This window comes from Haliotis asinina, chromosome 1 (assembly GCF_037392515.1).
Source record: "Haliotis asinina isolate JCU_RB_2024 chromosome 1, JCU_Hal_asi_v2, whole genome shotgun sequence".
In the NCBI taxonomy this organism is placed as follows: domain Eukaryota; kingdom Metazoa; phylum Mollusca; class Gastropoda; order Lepetellida; family Haliotidae; genus Haliotis; species Haliotis asinina.
In genome coordinates, this window is record NC_090280.1 from 65766621 (window position 1) to 65788675 (window position 22055).

Sequence of the window (22055 nt, forward strand, 5' to 3'; positions counted from 1 at the left end):
GATCGAGTCATAAAACACTCGACGAGATTTTTCTTTATCACAAATATATACTGAACAAATTATTACATGCACAATGCTGTTGTTCAACTGATTTTGAGACTAAGATTATAGATATTCTTTTAATAATAACGTTTGTTTAATTTGGGATTCCACTTTCTGGATGTTGTAAGATTCTAGTGCTGCTTGGGTTGATCCCATTCTGGTCTCATCCGGGTCTCAGTTACGCGAATTCACTTGCTCACTGTGACTTAAGAGCGGTGGTGGTTGGGTAGGCTGGATCGTAGCCGACGTCAATGGATGGCAGAAATATTGTCGATGTACAATGGAAATGATGGAGTACCATTGTTTAATGTAAAATAATATGTGTAAACAAGAATTTACTTTCCAGATCATTTGATGAAACACATAGCTTGTTAAACAGAAATATCGATATCATACACTCGAATACTGAGGCGGAATGTATACTCAGAGGCAAACATTATTTTGAATGTCGGAAAGAGTGAATGAGTTTAGTATTACGCCGGACTGAGCAAATATTCAAATATTCGGCGGTTTGTAAATAATCGAGTTTGGACCAGACAATCCAGTGATCACCAACATGAGCAATTGGGATACGATGACATGTGTCAGCCAAGGCAGCGAGTTTTACGGCACGATCCCGTTAGTCGCCTGTCACGACAAGCATGGGCTACCGGCTCAGTTCTAACCCGGATCTTCAAGGGTCCACGGAAAGAGAGTGTTGAAATGTGTTAAAGTGTTCGCTCGTCACGCCTAAGACTTGGGTTGTATTCCCCACATGGGTACAATGTGTGAAGCTCATTTGTGGTGACATTGGTGGAATCTTGTGAAGCGAGGCGCAAAAGTATACTCACTCATCGTTCTGGAACAAGTATGGCATGCCACGTCTTAGAGAAAATGGCCGTTGGAGTGCCATAGGAATGTTTCAATCTGGTACATCACAGCGTGAGGATACACGTTGATTTAACGGACGCCCTTAACCATTCAGCAAAATCATCAAGCTGCAGCGGCAGCTCCACTGAATTCTCTCTTCTCTCCACGGCAAAATTGAAATCGGACCTCGTACGTCCGACACAGGTTCACATGAATAAATGTGCTGCGAGATCTGCCCACATTAAAGGACTTTGATGTCAAAACATTCCCTGCCTTCTTTATGGCGCTGACAATGGTGTTTTCAGAATAGGCACGGTTCAAGTGTATACATGTAAACGATTTTTGAAGGTGTGACCGTCAGTGACCATCAGTTTTCAAACCATGCTGTACTAGGCAAACGCAGGAAATATGTTCTTGCTGTGACAGAGTATGCAACCGACTTATTCAAGATGTTGTTGATGATGATCGTAGGCCCATTTTTTGTAGATTAGGATTTGGAGATGTTTTGCCATTCCAAGTATATGGAAACAAGAATATATTTCTATGTGAATTTAAAAACGATAAAGAGATAGTTCTCAGCAAATCTGTCATAATGAATTATTGGCAAGTCCTAAAATGCACACTACGCCTAATTCAACATTTCAGTTAATTGTGATTTTTATTAACTAATGTTTTTGATAAGCCTACCCTTTTCTCTTTTTGTTATCATCATTTGGAAGTTTAGCAAAGTCGGTGTTAAAACGTGTCGAGACATTTATTTATAATGTTTGTACATAACGGGATCGTGTTGCCAGGTTCGCTGACTGATGCATGTAGTCGGTTGATACATGTCATCGTATGCGAATTGCTCAGATCGATGCTCACTGGAAGGGAATGTTTTTGGTGTGTTATGATCTGGGATCAGATTACAGCTACAACAAGTACAACAGTTGTTGCAGTGGATAAGAACGAGAGTGTTGTGTGGTCCCGATACGAGATTTTGGAAATGACCTATTTACCGTTTTTGCAGTATTTTAATCAGAACATTGTAATATGTCATCCTAGCCAGCAAGATTTGTCACCCATTGAATACGAGTGGGGTGACATGAGAGACTTTTACGATTCTATTTTACCAAGCAATAACATTTCAGTGAAAGTTTAATACTGCTCCCTTGTTAGTTGTGTGTCAACTTTTACCGTTAAGTATACATGTAATCTAACTCTGGATTGCCATGTTGCAGGTAACGCACTGACCCTTGGTTTCCTTGACAGGTAACCATGCCTAGATATTTCTCAAGACTCATCTTCCATTGGGTGTGTTAACAAGGCATTATAGAAATAACCTTTTGGTATATGTAATATATTAATCGTTGACATGTGTATTCTGTTTTCAAAATGTTCAACTATTTTTCCACAATATCTTTCGGGCATTGATTTCATAATGGTATACCGTTCATTCACTGCATGGTAACCATGTCACACCAGTCACAGTTTGCATGGTAACCGTGTCACACCAGTCACAGTTTGCATGTTAACCGTGTCACACCAGTCACAGTTTGCATGGTAACCATGTCACACCATTCACAGTCCAGATCCGCTAGAATGACGGGAGACAACAGTGATTCCACTGGCGGGGTTCAATGTGGCGATGTCATGTTGACGCAACGCCATAGTGCGCAAACTCTTTGGAAATTTAGAATAAAATAACTTTACTTCCAGGAAAAGATACTCAACGTTTGCAATAAAAAAACTATGACAAAACTATGACATATTTTATATAAAAATATTTTATTCATGGTAAGTATATACAATAAGTTTCACGTATAAATGTTTCATCATATGTACTGTCACATCCAAAATCCATTCAGACGTGCCTGTATGCAGTTTTATATGTGTGGATTTGTGTTATAGAAACTTGCAATTTATAACTGCTCACGATATCAATATGCAAACGATAAATATCTGTTAATGTTCCTATGCAAGACTGAGACAAAAATTTAATACATTTCATCACAATACTTTTGCCACAAGTTTCAAACTAATTTTATTAAGACCCTTTTCTGTACAGAAGTTTTATTATATACATACGTCGAGCACCGATATGCTGGGAATGAACAAATATCAGTTTACTTACAGTTTGGCCACTTTCAAATCAAATTCAGAAACTGGGGAGGGTTCTCTTGTAGGTACATGTACATGGATAACATTTATATACACAGAAATCTACATTGTGTATCTACAACGATGGAATGAATAGTTTCACGAGTTTCATGGTAACCATGACAACGCAGTCGATGATATCAGGATGTGTGGCGTACTGCATATCCCCAGGTGTGTACGCTTTTGCTCCTTTCTTTCCTTTCTTGTGACACATTATGGGCAACACAGAGACAACGCAAAGCCAACTTATGAACCTGTAACGTAAACATTTGCCATTAGATACTTGTTTTACAATATGTGAACAATTCGATGACTGATATAAATTCAATTTCAAAGGCGTAAATGTAAGAGGTGTAGTAGGGTCCAAATGACGTGCATGCATGCATGTGTGCATGCGCGAGTGTGACCTAGTATCGTTATGGACAACTGCTGAGGATTTTTCACTACAGTTCAATGCTGACAATATACAAACGCCCAAATGCCCTTAAACCCAGTGCATGGCATGGTAACATCACACACCACATTTTAAAGCCATTTGGTATGACGAGACGAATGATCGAAACATAAACCTATCCCCTCACTGGGGAGGAGTGAGTGAGTCTAGTTTTACGCGGCACTCAGGTGTATTGGTAAATAATCGAGTCTTGAACGGAGAAATCCAGTGATGGACAGGAAGTATCGATCTACGCAAGTGGAACAGTGACATGTGTGAACCAAGTCAGCGAGAATGACCACCCCATCCCGTTAATGAAGGCCAATTCTAACCCAGATCTCCACGGGTGTCATTGCGGAGGAGGGCTATACGCTAGAGGAAGGTGACCAGTGTGCAGCACAGTAACTGAATATATAGACGCCAAGCAGATGGTAGACATTAATTGAAAATTAAAATGTTTCCTGGATGTAAAGTGGTCAACAGTTTTCATGTATGCTGAAATTTAAGCATAAACATGTAACAACCACCAAATAAATTTTCAGTTTTGTACAAAACAAGTTTCGGTCTTCAAACAAGCTAAGTATATTAATGCCTTTGTGGGCTGCGTTTATGTGGCCTACCTGATCCTGTATGTTTTGTCTAGAAACCAACATCCGAATCTTGCTTCGAATCCTGTCTCTGGAAGTCATAATCTGGATCGTATGCATTGTTCGTATACTCAGCAGTGGGTTGGCTGTAAATTTCGTAGTCACCTGAAACGAAGGAGAAAAACAGTGAATACCAACGTACATGTACATATAGCTGTAACGACGTTTCTTAGGGGAAGAAGATGTGAAAACAATATTTATCCCCCAGATAATTATATTACATTCATGTTTAGATCATTAAACGTTTTTTTATTACATAACAATAACACTATTGCACAAAAGCGGTACACGTGCAGCAGTGTTTCAGCTGGGAACTAAAGTTTGTGGCTGTAAACTACAAAGGAACATTAATGCGCTTTCTGTTCACGGTCTTCAAAGTGAACGTACACACATACTGCGTGCTCACGATATTGTCACACTCTTCCGTGATAAGCTGGGCAGACATGGCAGTTCCTACCAATCAAATGATACATTCTACCACCATTTTCTTATTTGCTTTTCATCAATGCCCTCAGTTTACCAACAACATGCCAAACATGTTAATGATGTAGTTATGCAAAGGCTCGCAAAAAAACTATTTCTTTAAAATTATTAACAAAATATTTCGAAGAAATACATTATGATGAGTAAAATTATTGTACCTGTGAAATAAATAGTTTATAACGTACCCGGATCTTCTTTATCTAATTTCTCGTCCCTCTTGTAGGCTATGAGTAGACACATCTTGCGGAGGGGTAGGCAGATGAGGAGTGCTGTAGCGTTAACAAAGTTGGCAATGACGACAGCAGGGTCTCGATATGTGGGCCCGGCACTAGTTGTGACGATCATCCACACCAGGAAACAGCCAGCCGTGCAGATGCAGGAGATGAGGATCCACCTCGACTCCCTGTTGTTTACCTCGCTGTCCCAGGCCATCGCCGAAAATATCGACGTCAGCAGGACGATGAACATTACGAAGATGAAGGACAGGACTAGGGCAATGTCATACATATCCGTCGGGTCGCACCACATGTGGTCGTGGAGGAGGTCCGCAACATTCCCGTTGACGTCCATCACCCTAGACGCTGTAGGCGGGATAAGGATGAGCCACATTATGGGGATTATCGCCTGTACTAGAACAATACCCACGGCAATCAAGAAGAGGGAACAGGCGCTTGTAAGACCGCGATATTTCTTCTGGTTTTCCCATGACAGGTCTCCGTACCTCCAATTGTCTACCGCTTTAACAAGTAAGGCAGCAAACACAATCATATAGATAACACCCATACAGAACCGCCGGGCTGCACACGTGTCGAAGGAGGCGGGGAGGAAGAAGGCGAAGTTGACACCGTAGATACCCAGGATGCCCAAGAGGACCATGAAACCGAGGATTGTTGTACCCCCTCTGATGGGGTAGGTGAGCAGAAGGACCAGTGTTATGATGATAGTGACGAGGATGCCGATACTAGTGAGCACCGCCACGACTATAGCCCACACAGGCCAGTCATAGATCCTTGTTCCGTCATCAGCATATTTGTAGTAATTTCTTGGACCTGTGTAGGATGGTCCTTTCACCGGAAGTGTTGTCGGTTCTGTTGGTTTCGCGCAGCCGCACTCCTGGTTCGATGGGCAGTTGGAGAGGAAAGTGGACAAACTGCCCTTGTTATTTATAGTCAAAGCGTTGCTTCCCCAGTCGCCAATCTGAAATAAAACAGAAACAAATGTGAAGAGCACCAACGCTACAGAGAAATCTCTACTCATGACGAGAAGAAATGGTGATTGATTCTCAATGATTATGAGTGTATGGATATTTTAACATTGGGAGTTCGATCCTATATGGTATTGATAACAAGCTGAAACTCTACAGATTGCGAATGATTCATTCCACATTCTGGCATGTGAGCAGACTCGCTTTCATAGTGTATCAGAATTCAGTGATGTTTGCTTGAAAACCCAGATTTAGCCTGATAATGACTGTTGTTTTACCCACATCTACCCTGATTATGATTCGTGGTTTGACAGTTATGTCTTACTGCATTTGCGTTTTATCGTTTTAGGCAATACATCGCATCAGAAGTGGAAGACGTGAAGCATATTTTTTGTTGTTGTAAAGATGGAGAAAAAACAACACGTTTTTAAAACATACCTCTTGACCTGGAGCACTTTTTCTGTAGTCGTATGCGACGATGGCATACCCAGCATCCCAGAATCTCTCCTTGTTGAAGAAAAGGTTAAAGATTCCCCCAGTGTTGATATTTGCTATATCATGTAATGGAACTGAAGATATATTTAACAGGCTACTAAACATACGTTCCCTGGCCGTTGAAAGAGACGCCAAACAGTCCTGAGTGGTCTGAATTCCACAGTTGGCACTACGGAAATTATAGAGCCCATTGACCAGAGCATAGCTTGCTGCCACTGTTGATAAAGTGTAGCGATCCTGTGTAGCATTATAAGCACCACCAAAGATTTCCCTCCTTGTACATTCCCTTGTGAATGCAGTAACTACAACATCGGCATCTGATAGTCTGCATTTGAAATGTCTCTGATAAAATTCTTCATACCAGCTCTTAGGAATACTTTTGTCATTGTGATCACTATTTGACAAATATGTCATTTCGGTTTCGTAATTAATGTATCCCTGGACGTTCCCCTCACGAGGCTTCAGCATCAAAGCCTTGAAGTAGTAATCACTTGGCATTGTCCAACTTGTGGCTTCAGGATCGGTGAACACCCAGAGGAATTTTTCAAGCACATTGAGATCCTTAGCTGCCCGAAGGATCAGAAGAGTATCTTGATGTGTTGTGAAGAGAAGGACGACGTTGGACCCTTCTGCTGCAAGCAGTTGTTTAACAGCTTCGGTCGAATCTTCCATTGTAGGATTAATAGGGAGATTGAAGGATGATCTCACACACGTCCTGCCGCCAGATACAGAAAGGAACTGAGTGTACCCCCCATCATCAAATCTCCAGCTTGAGCTAACAGCAGTAACGTAAGACCAGCCCATCTCTTTCATCAACTCGGCGATACCTCTTAATAGTTGTCCCTTTGGAGCTGTCGTCCTAGCGAGGTAGGGATACAGGTCAGTGTTGTTAAATATGATAGAGGGAGCACTTGGGCTAATGTAGGCGACTTTGAAGGCATTGAGAACACGAGAAGCTTCACGGGTGTTTTCATTACCAGCTGTTATGAAACCACCGATGTTGTTTAATCTTATCGACCCGTAGTCATCTATAAAGTCGGAGTTACAGAGACCCTTCCCTTCTAATAAATTATAGATGTCTTGACCAACTCGAAGGCTGTTTGAGCATGTGTCAATGGCGACAGCTCTGATGTTGAGGTTAAAGGTGGAACTCAGTGTCTGCATAACGTAGAAGAAAGCACTGAACTGTCTATAGCCATCCATTCTCAAGGTTCCGCACCTGTAAGCATCAGTGCCTTGGTTGTGGACATCAAAGATCCCAATAACATTAAGGGGATTGGTTACAGCAGTTGGTGGGCCAGAGATCGCGTAACGAATGCCACTATTTCTAATGGTGGGACACTCTGAGCATGCCTCTTGGCGGGTGCAACTTCCATCCCAGTCTGGGGTATATGCTGGGACATCGATAGTCCCACTGCTTGAGTAAGTACCAATCTGGAAATAAACGTCAGGTGTTACAATTTGTGTGGAAGTATGGTAAGCTGTTGTCTGTGCATCCCTGTGAAACACTATCATCCATTGCTTAATTATCGTGCAAAAGGCCACCGGTGTCATGTTAATCTTTTTGAGAATTTGGTTTTGCGGAATTACTGTTCTTTCGCAATAATTAAGTAAATGTTTGTTTTATGGCAATTAAAAAATTGTATAAGTGATAATTAACTGAAAATGAGGACAATGGACGAACTCAAGTAATCACGTTATCAAGTCACTGAACAGGTTATCTCTGTTCTCTCCTTGACAACCACTGCTCTTAGCCAAACCATAGTTAAGCTTTACCACACAGACCTACCTTCCTGTATACATATCCCTCCACAGGGATGAACCGAATATCGTAGATGTCGTAACCCTTGCTCCCTTCTCTGCGGTCGGTGAAGTTGAAATTGTCGCCAGATGGATCAGGGAAATTCACATTCTGTAGATTTCTCAGAATCACATCTTTTGTGTCTGGTCCATTACGATAGGCCTTGCATACAGCTGTGTAGTTCTCCCCACACATCTGAGGGCAAGAACGAAACAGATCAATTGTGATCCTAACAGACATTGAATATATTTATCTACTTCATGTCGAAACAAGTGAAACCCTCAGACAGTCGAGTCATATGTGGAGAGAACTAGGTTTTCCCAACAGCTCATTCAAATCATTACAAAAGAGCAACTCCATACTATTCAATATGGCACATCTTTCCCATGGATGATTAAGTGTAGTATGTATGGAATACGTTAAAAATCTACTCTGTTTGTTTAGTAAGACACTAACAAGATTACATATCTGGCTTCCAAACCAACCTGTGAAATGATTTAGGATATAAAAAGAAGTGTGATTTGAACAGCTGTGAAAACAAAGAAAATAAACACCATACCTCTTTCAGCGTGGTATCTATTGCAAAGGCAGCAGCGTAGACGGAGTTGATGACGTGTAAGACGCCTGGATCCTGCTTGTATCGGATGCTGGAGATGAGGTTCCCTGGCGTCTGGGGGCATTTCCTTGTGTACTTGCCATCTGAGACCGTCAGGTAACAGTTCTGGATCTCCTCATAATATTCCTTGAACCAAGGATTATCCTGAGAATTAGCTGGCGTCTTTCCACTAAGGTAATCGTCATACACTTTTAGATTGACTGTCTTCAAACTGAATGTCACGGATCCTTTTGCAATCTCTTCAACTCCCAGGATAGCATCTTCATTCTTCCCCCACGTTTCAGATCCCAGAAATCGGAACTTGCCAATAGCGCGAGGGTTCCTCTGGACAGCTCTCAGCAGTGCGTTGATGTAACTTGTACCGGCAAAGACGACAATGGTGTTGGCAACAGGTTTGGCCAGTATTTGTGTGACTACATCGTTACTACTTTCTCGGGATACAGTACCATTGTCAGGGAACATAACCATCTGTGCGACACAGATCCTCTTTTGTGGCGCCAAACGCTTGAACGCTGCTGCACCAAACTCGCCATAGTTAGACTGCGCGTAGAGTACCTGAACATAGCGAATGTCCTTGGAGTTCAGAAACGTGATCATTGCTTGCACCTGTTTGTCGTCTGCTGGAACAGTGCGGTAGAAATAAGGGTACCGATAGCGGTCAAGCAGGGCAGTAGAGGTAGCAGCATAGCTGATCTGAGGGATCTTGAGGTCAGACAGGATTCGGGCAAGATAGATTGATCGGTCACTGGAATAACCACCAAGGTATAGGTCGATTAGATCTGGATCAACTATGTAGCCATTCTTTGCCAGACTTGTCAATCCATTGTGCATGTTAGACACCAGGTAACCTGTCCTAATGGCGCTCTCACAAGAGTCTAGACCAACACCTCCAAGAGTTGTTCCCTTAAGGATATTAGCAAACATGCCCTCCTTGCTGTTAACCCTTTCCAAGGCAAAGTGGAAGGCCTCAAGCAACTGGAACCCGTGTAGAGTGTTTATATCTCCACATCTGAATGGATTAACATCCTTGACATGAACATCAAAGATACCTGAAAACCACAATAAAAAATAGATTTGTCTTCAGAACTACATACTTAAATTAGGTGGGTTAGTGAACATGGCTTTATGTCATTCTCATCAATATTGTAGTATTGCGATCGAGGGAAACAAAAAGTGGAGTCCAGCATTGTATAAGTATAGGGGAATACAACTCTTTGGCGCATTTGGCGACCTTGAAGGCCTACACTATCAGAACCCTTATGTCTTTGCTCATCGGTTGTGTCAGATTTCATGGTTGTGTGGCATATGACTATGATATGTTTAGAAACGTTCCTACCTCCGAGAAGTATGTCTCCTGGTACGTAAGAGAAGTTGAGTCCACGCTGGATGCATTCTAGACAGTCGGAGTTGCATTGGGAGGGCACATCACTGTAGAGCGCGCTCAGGCCCGCATTGACTTGGAGGGCGGCACCCTCGTAGCTACCGACCTGTAACAAACATGTATACGAAAGTGTAATCATAACTGAACGCAGCAGTGCATAAACAAAAGAAACAAGGAACACTGGCGGTTTCATTAAAAGAAACAAAGATTTATATATGTGGCATTATCTTTATGAATTAAAGCACGTTCCAATTATATGGAAATCAAACATCATAAATATATTATCACGTGATGAGTTTTTAAAATATATACCAAAGTCGAGATTAAAACTTACAATTTGGTAATTTATTCCATCAAAGCGAAGAATTTCATAACCACTGTTGCCCTCTCTGTTAAGGAAGCGGAAGCTGTTGCCCATGTTGTCAAAACTGGTAAGTCTGAGATTATCAACAAGTCGCGCTGTGAGGTCATTGGCGTTCGAGAATTCAGGACAGATGCCATTGTAGTCATCACCACAAAGTTCCTTTAGCGTCGCATCCAGGGTATATGTGGCAGCATAGACTGCGTTGATGGTAGCGAGGATAAAATTGCTTTGGGCGAAGTTTGTGCTGGCAGAGAGTGGAGCAGGAGGTGACGCGCATGTGTTGTTGTACATGTAGTAGCCAGGCAGGTTACAGGTGTAAATAGCCATGTAGTACTTAGCGAAATATGGATTATCTGTGTAGTATGACTGTGTCTTACTGCCAAGGTAGTTATTATAGCTTGTGAGTGTTGGTGTCTTCAGTCGGATGCTGAGCAATCTTGCTGCTGCTGATCCGACACTTTGAACAACACTGGTGTAAGGTTCTGGTGACACGAAAACAAGTCTGGCCACATTGGCACTAGTGCTTCTAGCTTTGGCTTCCATTAACCTAGTCATATCAAATGTACTCAGAAACAGGATTATAGCGTATGTGGGACTCTCTGTGAGTTTCTGGATGACATCATTCGAAGACATGGTTGCATCGAATTCAATCGATGATATAACACAAATGCCTTCCTGCTGGCCAGCTGCCTGTATGGCACTTAAACCACCGCGCCCGTAGCTGTTGGCACTATGGACCAGCTGGACATATGGGAGGTTCAGAGACTTAACAATCTTTACTATCGCCATCGCAACTGTGTCATCTCCCTGTGTGGTTCTGTAGAAAGACGTTAAGTTCTTCAAGGACTCTGAGGTGGCAGATGGACTGACGATGGGAATGTTAAATGGTTGAAGGAACTCCCCTGCTTCACGGGTGCTGGCTGTATTATCCGTGATCCAAGCTGCAATAGATCTTGATAGGGGCTTCCGGTTCCCTGATGACCCAGTCATCGGTAGAGACTGCTCCATCATCCCGGAATATATACTGGAGAGAAGGGAGAAAGGTCGGTCCTGGTTGTTGCAGTGGTCAAGTGCCAAGCCTCCCAGTTTGATGCCATTTAAACCAACAGGAGCTTCTTTGTTGTTTACTGTTTGGATGGCGTATTGCATAGCAGCAGTGTATTGGAATCCATTTGTTGTCTTGACAGATCCACAAACAAATGGGCCCTGGTTTCCGGAGTTGCTGACAGAGAACATGCCCCCAATTAAGACATCCCCAGGGATGTACAGGAAAGGTTGCTGCTGGTACATATAACATTGGAGACATTTGCTCATGCATTGTGATAGGAAAGTGGTCGAGCCAGCTCCGTTTGGCAGGCGGATATTACTGTCTTGGAAGTTGCTGATAGTGCCACTGGCGGTTTGATATTTTCCAACCTGAAACAATTAACGTAATACTATATAGCCGTTTCTGACAATAGCAGTCGACAGGTGATGCTGTTCGACAGGGCTGCCTTATGTGCACCAAGACGATGTCACCTGGTAAGTAGGTTATCAAATAGAGAACTTAGGTATAAGGGGATGTATGAAGTGAAATTTTCTACAGGTATTAATGTAATCACAATATGTATTATGATAACTACCTGAAACAAGTAGCATAAAAGAATCAAATCTTCACATATCAGATTGTTCCCTGTGTCATTAATCTATTCGGTGACAACCGCTGCACCTCACGGAATTTATACACAAGTGCACATATCCGTGAAGTAGTGATTCCTTAGATGTCAAGTGTACATCTTTCACTTACCCGCATGAATTTTGTACTATACTAAATAATGCATTTTGCTTGTTTTGTGTGTTCCCAGACACTTGCTGTATGAATCGAAATGACCAAAGTCAACTATAAGTTTTTTGTAATTCGTTATAACAGCATTGTGCTTGCTGTATATGTTTCACGTCTATCCTTTACAGCCTGCACGAGAGTAATGCATTGAAATGACATGTATGTGAGTTTCTATTGCGTTACGAAAGAAAACAGGATACTCCTATGAAATCTGAAGATTTTAACCTACTGGGATGTAGCCACCAAATCCAGCGCCATTTTGGTAGTTGAAGATGTCAAAGTCAGCTATTCCTTCTCCTTTGACAATAGAAAATGTCTGGCTAGTTCTACGGTTGACGTAAGAAATGTTTCTCAGCTGTTGAAGTAGTTTTGTGCTGACGTCGTCCTTGTTTCTGAAGTCGTTGCAGAGCCCTCGGTAGTTGTTTCCGCATACCTGTTGCAGGGTATTGTGAAGGGCCAGCGCCATCGAGTACACAGCACTCACCACAAACGGGGAGTATGGGGATGTGGAACTAAGGACCTGGGGAAAGCACTGTGTGTTGTATCTACCTCTATCACCTGCATTGATATAGCAACTGAAAGTCTTCTCGTACAGCTGAGACATGACAGGGTCAGCTTTGATTGTATTCCACGTTAAGTTTCTTAAGTAGTTGTCAAATCCGGTTGCATCTGGAGGCGCAAGTTTTACTGTAAAGCTTCCATCAGCCACGTCTTCGTAACCGCTGACGATACTCGCCCTGTCGCCCCAATTATCACTTCCTACAAGAACAAACTCTCCCTTTGCATTGTTTATTTTCATCGCTTCGAAGATCCCGCGGATATCTGAATCATAGCCAAATACAACAACGGCCCTGGCTTCCATGTGTTCTCTGAGTTTATCCAAAACAGCAGAACCACCAACGGTTAAGCTGTGTGCCGCAGCAACGCAGATGTTAGCTTTTGCAGCTTCTTTCTTGAATGACATCATTTGCTCTTGGCCGAAGACATCAGAACGGTATAGTATCTGGATGTAGCTCCAGCGCTGTCGTTTCAAAACATTAATGATAGCTAAATTCATGGCGTCGCCGGATGGTAACGCCCTGTTAAAGTAAGGGTACATCATCTTGTTGTTTAGCGATGGGGCTGTCGCTGCCGATTCTATCTCAGGCATCTTATATTGTCCAAGGATGTTTGACGTAGCCACAGCCAGCGATGATTCTCGGAAGTTTATGAAGGAAGTCAAGAATTCTGTGTCAATACTGCCACCAGACGTATCCTTGAAACTCTTTTTTCCACCCAGAAGTTCGCTGAGGAAGGCGTCTGCAATGTATCTGTTGCAGGTATCGGCCACCAGGGCTCCAAGCTCTACCCCATTGAGAATATTGCTACCAAGGGCATCTCTAAAGGTCATAAGACCATATTTCAAGGCCAGAAGAGCTTCACTTCCAAGGCTAGAAATGTCTGTACATGTCATCGGGTCGGTTCCTGTATTGCGAACTCCCACCATCCCGCCAAGGATAATGTCACCTGGTATGTATGTGTACTGGATGTTGTTGGTTGGCATGAGGCAGTTCTGACATCCTCCAGCAGGACACAGGGACGTTGGGGGTGAAGATAGCTGGGTACTTCTATCACTGGCGTAGAACGTGATACTACTTGCATCAAGGTTCAAGGCATTGTTGCTGTAATTTCCCACCTGAAACAAACAATAAAATCATCAAGTATGACATGGTCATATAGTATCTTCAACCCCTAAATAGCATCTATATGTGATTGAATGTAATTTATATTACCAAGCTATATCGTGGAAGCATCAAAATATTCCTGGAAATGCGGATCACTAGACTGAAGCATAAGCGATGGTTTACGTAGGGTATTCTCACATACATCCTTATATTGGTAAGGTCCTATAAAATGTAGTACATTATGTATGATGTTCCTCTGTTCCAATGTATTGATACAAGTGATAGGCGGAAACCGTGCCTAAATAGTTTTAATATTATTGCCAGATAATCGTTCGAGAGATTGCAACTACAGAAATGTGGAAGTAGAACGGGAAACTCACCCTCTCGAAAACGTTGTTGACATAGTTCCAGACTGTGAACGAGGAAGTCACAGGGTCGCCGTTGTCATCGAATTCAATTGACTTCCCTACCATGCTGGCCATACCATCCTCGGCAGTGAAGGTGTACCTCAGTGTCTTCAAATAGGCATTCAAAGTCACAGGATTTATCCTTTTCAGGTCTTCACAGAAGCCGCTTCGTCCACGATTAGTACAGAAATCCCGATGCGCATTTTTGAAAGCTGCCGCATATGCAAAAACTGCCTTAACCGTGCTCTCAACATACGGGTTCTGAACGTAGTTGTTGTACCGAGCTGTAACGTCCACAGTACAACCAGGCAGCGAGACATATGGCTGGTAGTTAATGCCTGTCAGACGACACTGATACTTTGTCATGTACCAGTCCATGAACCATGGGTTCTCGTTTGATGGGCTGTTCGGGTTAAGTCCAGCCCAGTACCTCCTAAACTCTTCAATAACAGTAGATGTTGGTAAGATGACCAGTGCCCCTCTGGCTATTCTCTCGCTGTATGATTTAGAGGTGTCGAGATCGGTGAAGATCCACTGGATGTGCCCATAGGATGCGGCTTGGTTGAGCCGCTGGAGAGCTGCGATGGCAGCGTTACTTTCGGCAGCACTTCCCCAGAAAAGACCACCATTGACGTCATATTGCTGGACTGCTGAAAGTCGGCTGGCAAATTGGGCTTCAGTTTCTCCGCTTTTGATTGGAATGGCCTGAACTATGCATCTGCCACTATTGACAGCAAACTCGAGCATGTTCTTCAGTCCGTCCCTGCCATACTCTGAGTCGGAGTATACCATTATGATCTTATTCCACTGCAGGCGGTCCAGTAGAGCGTTGGTTGCCTGGATGTGGATAAATAATATAATAGTATACGTGAGCAAATGATAGGTATGTGTTTGGTGATTCATAGCCTAACAGATAAATATTCTCAGTTATGTAAAACTGGCGGCAACCTGTTTATTCTAAGTTCACGTTTCAATTATTTTGTCCTGAGCCGAAATCACTTATTCCATGAACTTCAATGATATTCCATTTTCAGCTATTCAAACCAGAAGCGATATTTTTCTCCAAAACCGTCATTGTAACATACTTCTGTTTTTCATACTTACATACGACACCTTGTTAAATATAGAACCTACTAGTGTCGCGTTCAAACGCCTGTCTGATCATTCTTGTATGAATGAACTTTACAGGCGGTCAACAGATTTTCAAGGAAACCTCACTCTATCTTGAAGATTTAAGTTTAGAGTCTTGCCAAAGATGGCATAACTTCACTGTCATGTCCATTAATGAAAGCAGTCATCAACCGCTAAGTTCAAATACTTCTGAAAACCCGCACAATTCAGTTTTAGTCTTTTCAACAAAAATTCAAAGTGTAGTCTAAGAAGATGATTAGTGAGGCTGTGTTACCCTAACAAGTGCAGCTGATGATGGAGACGTCCTGTAGAATGTTGGATAGAGGTTCATGTTACTTAGAGCAGACGACATTGGTCGAGGAGCCACGGCAGGCATGTTAAGTTTTTTCAGTAGGCCGGCCACCGACAGCGAGGTCCAGCTAGATAGAGGGCCAACGAACCCTGAAACAAATAACAAATCGCAATCAGACATCAGCAGCAACGTTTGAATGACGATGATATTAATACCCAATTTTCATCTTACCTTTGTGTGAAGGACCGAATGTGCGTTCGCGTGTGTGTGCATTCATAGGTGCGTTTGGGATTGTGTGTGTTCATAAATGCGTGTGTGTGCGTGTGTGATTATCTGTCTGTGCGTAAGTATAGAGGGATGGGTGGATTTCAGTATGTTTCACTCACCAGCAAAAGCCTGAGTGTTTGAGCTCGTGCAGTACATGCTTTTGGACGAGGCTTGTGGGTACAAGTCATACACTGCACCAAGACTTGGCTCCGCCGAAAAACAAGTGTCATAGGCTTGCAAACCTGCAACAAATACATTCCCATATTCAGGATAATGTGAAGAGAGAGATAGAGCGAGATCAACCGGTAAAGCTTTACTCATGCAAAGTGCGTTATTTGGATAGCGAGTGAGAACTGTTTAATGGCGCTTTTGCCAGTAATCAAGCAATGCCCCATTACCTGAAACGGTCTTCACACATACTGACACCTGCTTTGAACGAAATGAGAGAACGCTTTAACGAAAAGGCGAAGTCCATGGAACATACCAAATCTGATAGCTGGTATAAATCCTTGGTTGGAATTTCTACTATTCAGCAGAGATATTGTCCAGCGGGCAGCCTCGTATATCTGCATTAAATCTGCAAATTACACAGGAAAACATATAAAACCAAGAAAAGATAAAAACAAACGGTATAAAAGAAAATGCCAGTTAGTTTTGAGAGACTGCCATAATGCATATACAACTTACACAGCGTTTGCATTAGTGAGCTTTAAGACTGATTACAATTCTGCATCTAGAGTTTTGTGATCGTATTAAAAATGTACAGTGTGTTGCATAACACAATATTTCATGAAATACAGCTGGAATCAACATGACGCTACCTGGTGCTGGCTGGCCGCACCCATAGCCATCGGTGCCCGGCTGTCGGATTTCAAAGAGCCCGCCAAGAACAACTTGTGCACTAGCTACTTGCACTTCCGCCTTTCTTCGGTTGGCGTCACAGGTCTCTCGTGCCAGTTGCTGGGCAACGCATGACGCTACACACAGCGAAACGATGAGCAATAACTTTGACATGGTGATCCTGAAATGAAAATACCAAGCATACTGTAAGCACAATAACTTATTGATGTAATGTATTACATTTTCTCGATCGAATTTAGATTGACGTATAGTGTATCAGTATATAAGTATCAGAACTTTCAATGTAATCTGTACTATGCTAGACCTAACAGCACTTCACACGGTGCCCACTAATACAGGGTAATTCAAGGAAGGGAGTGAGTGAGTTTAGAATTCAGCAGCCGTCAGCAGTATTCCTACACACATTGTTCCCATCTGTGGAATCGAACTCGGGTCTTCAGCGTGGTATATATATATGTTATAGCGTTCGCTCGTCACGCTGAAGATTCGAGATCGATTCCACAGATGGGGAGGAAGTTCCATATATTTCACCATAAGAATTAGAGCGATTGCGTCAGAGATAACTGGCACCATGTCACGTCCACACACAAGAGGTGACATTATGACATCACAGTGATAGGAGATTCAGTCTTTCTTTTAAAATAATCTACGTGAAAGTGGAACTTAAGAATAAACGAAGTTTTCGGGTATTTGATTGTTTGGAGCACATTTGTTTGTTGTTTACTCATCATCGGTAATAAAGCCTTGGCCACAGTCCCGTGATCGACTGACATTTTGTGGGCTATGTTCAGTGCTACTGGGATATTCGGTGACACACACCAACCAATCTTCAACACGAATTATTCACCCTTTGCGGCCAGCAGAGGTTGCTGTCGACACTCGGGAAACTTTAGACCTGACAGAAAAAGATTCCACGTTCCGTCAGAAATGACGTGCCTGCTGAGTGTGGTGTTACCCAGCTTTTAACAATATTACAGCAATATCACGGGGGCACATCAGAAATGGGTTTCACACACTGAATCCATGCAGGAAATCGAGTCCGGGTCTTCGGCCTGGTTAAAGCGAACGCTTTAACCACTAGGCTTCTATGTGTCCTGCATACCTTTCATTCTCGCAACATACATCCTATTTAATTCGCTGTTTGAACTTCAACACTTCTATGAGCAATCTATGTGTAAACAAACTGACATCAATAAACACTCCCAATACTAAGACACTACAATTGTCACGACTAGTTAAACATGGGCGCAAGATGCTGGATGTTACTGAATGCTTTTTTTCTATAAAAGAAAAAATAGAAACGGCAACAATACAAAGGTAATAAATACATGCAATAACTATGTGTGCTACAGCTAAATGCATGAATGCCTCTCTCATACAAAAGATACAATACAAAGGAATATAATAGTGACCGTGAATTACAAAACATGTATCTTAATTACCCTTTATTTAAGTTGGTCATAATTACAGTATAGGATTAAAGCTCCAGTTTTCCGGCAGTGTCTTCAGGGGATTGCTTTGGGTTACATTAGTATTACAGGTCCTGCTGGTATTTCACGTTGATGAATCTTTGTTTGCCTCACTAAACGACAACAGCCATGGCAATGCTTGTTGCACCATTGAAACATGTCATTTAATGTTTATCCGATCATTGGAGGCATGTCAGTACTCGAGGTTCATGCTGAGAATTTAAGAACAGTCTCCATGCACAGTCGATTTCAGTGGTTGAGCACAACCTGTTTGATTGGTATTTTAAATATGTATGTATGTATGTATGTATGTATGTATGTATGTATTTATGTATGTATGTATGTATGTATGTATGTATGTATGTATGTATGTATGTATGTATGTATGTATGTACGCACGTACGCACGCACGCACGAATGAACGAATGAAAAGCTTTGCCCAAACGAATGCCAGTTAAAATCTAGCTCAAAATCCGGGGACTCAGAGTATTCAGTGCAGTTCCATTTAACTCACAATATGCGCACATTAGTTACATTTATTGTAAGTCCCCTTTAGCAGGAGAGGTAAATGGTTTACTCTATAAACTTACAATATAATATAATGTTATATGTTTTAAAATCATCTCAGCGGATATCGACACATCAAATACTGAAATAGCTGAGATCAAAGAGAGTATACTTGGTTTTCTTATGTTCTTGAAAGCTAATTAAAATGGTACATTGGATTGTGTCCATTAAACTGTCCCTCAGTCCTGCGTTTTGAGAGTAATGCTGTGGCATGTTTTATTTTCTTAAATTCTTGCAATAGCATGCTCCTTCCATGTTTGAAAATGGTGTAAAGTTCGGCCATAAAAAGAAAATGTAATATTCATAGCTGGATACCAAACAGAAATTAGTGTTATGCTGAAAACATCACTTCTGCTTAAACCCAAACCTATATTTTGTAAACTGCTAAGGTAAGATAGTTTCCACAGGCACCAAACATGTAAAAATCAACTGAGAGGCACCATTATGCCTACGTACGATATCGCTCAAATCATCTCTCTCTCTCTCTCTCTCTCTCTCTCTCTCTCTCTCTCTCTCTCTCTCTCTCTCTCTCTCTCTCTCTCTCTCTCTCTCTCTCTCTCTCTCTCTCTCTCTCTCTGTTTCCGTTCTCTAAAGCAAGAATCTGATATCATAAGCGTTCAACATATCATATCGTAAATATCAATATTACAGTAGACGAAGTGTACACTTGTTACGTGCTCACGTGTAAACATGTTCTGTGTACAAAATTACCGAAACTTCAGAGTACTACTATCGTGTACTAGAATCGTGGTTTGAGCATTTCACGACATCGTTTATTCTAGCTGTAGTATTACTTTATCTTCAAGTCTAAATGTCTTGACAAGTCTCTAGCACACGATACCCACTGATTTGCCTCGCTATTAGAAAAATGGCCGCAACGACAACCGGTTTGTACGGCTTCGAATCACTGAGGTTATTACTAATAACAGTACTATATAACAGCTAAGTATTGTGAAAATTCCATGTTATTCGACTAAATTCCGTACTCATTAGCAGGTGGAACATGTGATGTTGTTACAGTTAAATATTTGAAAGCATACATACCAGGGCGTGGTATGACGAAGTTTTTGCAAACATTTCTAACTGATGGATATATGACAATAACGTCTTGGGAATGGTATATGTTGATGATATTCCGACATATTATATAACACCTCCGGAATGGGATGCCGACGTAATATAGTCCTATTATTATATAAATACACACACACATTAAATACTCTATTCACATCTTTAGTAATATCCGACACAAGTAGTCAGTTCATACTATATAATAAGCACTAGTTGACACAATGAACAAAAATCTCAAAACAAATATGACAAGAAAATAATGTATCGTCTGAAACGTTATGACATAATGATATATATAATTCCATGAAACACCCATGGGTGGACTATCACCCTGATTTACCCCAGACATTGATCACCATTGGATAAGTGCTGTCCTCTGACTGTGTTTTGCAGGCTACATGTGATAAAAGAGCGTGCATTCTTACCTCACGGATCGGGTAAATTGTCCTTATCTATTGGTAATCCTTTCTTTTTATCCTTATTTCGTCTTTCCTTACTAAATCGGCAGCAACTACACCCTACCACACCGTTAACGCACAAACATTGCCCATCCCGATCGTAGCCACTGTTTTCAAGGGAGGAAAGCCTGTTGCCAGAAATAGTCTGGCTGGTGGTATTATTCACAAGAGTGCTCGCTCAGTATACCGCTAGGCCACAGAACCAGTTCTGCGGGTTCTCGCGTCGACCGGCATGTCAAGTCCCGCGCGGCGCTGCAACCAATACTGACGTCACGCTCCAGCAGACGATAAGCTGACAGAGGAAGGGAGGCAACTGCGTTTAAGCAGGGATAATCTACACCTATATAGTCTCCCTGGTTGAATAGAGTAAAACAAGTATGGTATAAACTGTTTAAGATGTTTCTGTTAGTTTGATGGTCCATCACTTTCAAGGTAGGGACTTGTGAAACTGCGTTCGCGTGACACAAGCCTTATCAGAAAGAGAAACGTCATGCTGTCCGAATGACTTTTGATATTTAACCAAATTAAAAGTATTATTGCAGTCAGCGCTCGAGGACGGGGCTTGTATAACAGGGTATGCGCCAAAAGTGGATGGATGGGTATGCGGGTGTGTCAGAAGGGTAGGTGTGTATTTACAGCCAACATCTTAATTTAAAGTTATAGTTGAAATGGACAGACCGACCTCTAACTCAAATAAACACATTACTAATGGTTAGCGGTAGATAAATAGATTGTCTTTATTTCCTCCACGATTGAAGATTACAGGTTATTGAATAACATTAGATATGGACACATATATGATTTATATAGCAGCAAGAGGTATGCACATGCTATCTATACGATGAAGTGAGGTTGCAAGAGATGATATAATGTCTTTAAAAAAGCGTGCTGTAAGGAACACACAGTCTCTCCACGTTTCAAATGGAGCATCCGAGAAACACTCAGGTACACCTCCGAGCATGAAAGACATAATGACATCGTCATCATTAGACCACCAGTCGACAAACGTACCCACATCAATGACATCACACAGGTTGTCAAATAGTTCGTTTCGTTCATGATTGTGATAGGGCAGAACATAAGGATGTGTTTGACAATGTCATTTGCTATTCTTCCACACTTACAATCACCACATTTGATTTTGCAATTATTGATGAGTCTCTAATTCTATCGGGAGCATATGTAGCTAGTTTTTTATCGCCAGATAAAGAATCACTATTATCGACACTAAGATGTATCGTCAGAGATCTTCTAATGATGCTGTTTGGTCGTTCGGTGCCGTTTTCCCTATGTGACGATTTGACTCGGAGTTGCTCATTCTAAAGCCGCGATCATATCGTTGTTCACCGTAACTCAATTGAACCAGGGATAATCTACATGTATAGTCTCCCTGTTTGAACGTAGTTCGCCGTAGTTTCCTCTAAGGTGGGCTAGACTGAAGTTAGGTGAAATAGGTAGGGAGTAGCGGTATACATGCATGTGTGTGTGTGTGTGTGTGCGTGTGTGTGCGTGCGTGCGTGCGTGCGTGTGTGTGATACCGTGGTGTACCGCCGTCAGCCGTGGCTCAACACAGGGCCGGGTGCTGTAGGGTC

The 22055-nt window shown here is 42.0% G+C and overlaps 1 protein-coding gene across 1 annotated transcript; it reads right to left on the reverse strand.

Moving 5' to 3' along the window:
- Positions 1-2638: 2638 nt before the first annotated feature.
- On the reverse strand, positions 2639-20520 carry LOC137296106 (uncharacterized). The gene is made up of 15 exons (XM_067827790.1): positions 20431-20520; positions 16859-17058; positions 16522-16614; positions 16157-16279; positions 15753-15919; positions 14321-15184; positions 12506-13951; positions 10425-11870; positions 10046-10196; positions 8653-9758; positions 8082-8288; positions 6236-7726; positions 4779-5790; positions 4084-4215; positions 2639-3284 (listed from the first exon to the last, which is right to left on the reverse strand). The coding sequence occupies exons 2-14, from the start codon at positions 17049-17051 to the stop codon at positions 4103-4105; spliced, it is 8412 nt and encodes a 2803-aa protein (XP_067683891.1). The 5' UTR covers positions 17052-17058; positions 20431-20520; the 3' UTR covers positions 2639-3284; positions 4084-4102.
- Between the last annotated feature and the right edge of the window lie 1535 nt (positions 20521-22055).

What these genes read in the sequence shown, in the direction of transcription:
- LOC137296106 (XM_067827790.1), bottom strand. Translation starts at nt 17,051, where the DNA reads ATGTCAAAGTTATTGCTCATCGTTTCGCTGTGTGTAGCGTCATGCGTT. An exon ending in GTGCGGCCAGCCAGCACCAG is followed by an intron (nt 16,615 to 16,858) that starts GTAGCGTCATGT and finishes TGTAATTTGCAG; the next exon opens with ATTTAATGCAGATATACGAG. An exon ending in AGGGATATGTATACAGGAAG is followed by an intron (nt 7,727 to 8,081) that starts GTAGGTCTGTGT and finishes GTTTATTTCCAG; the next exon opens with ATTGGTACTTACTCAAGCAG.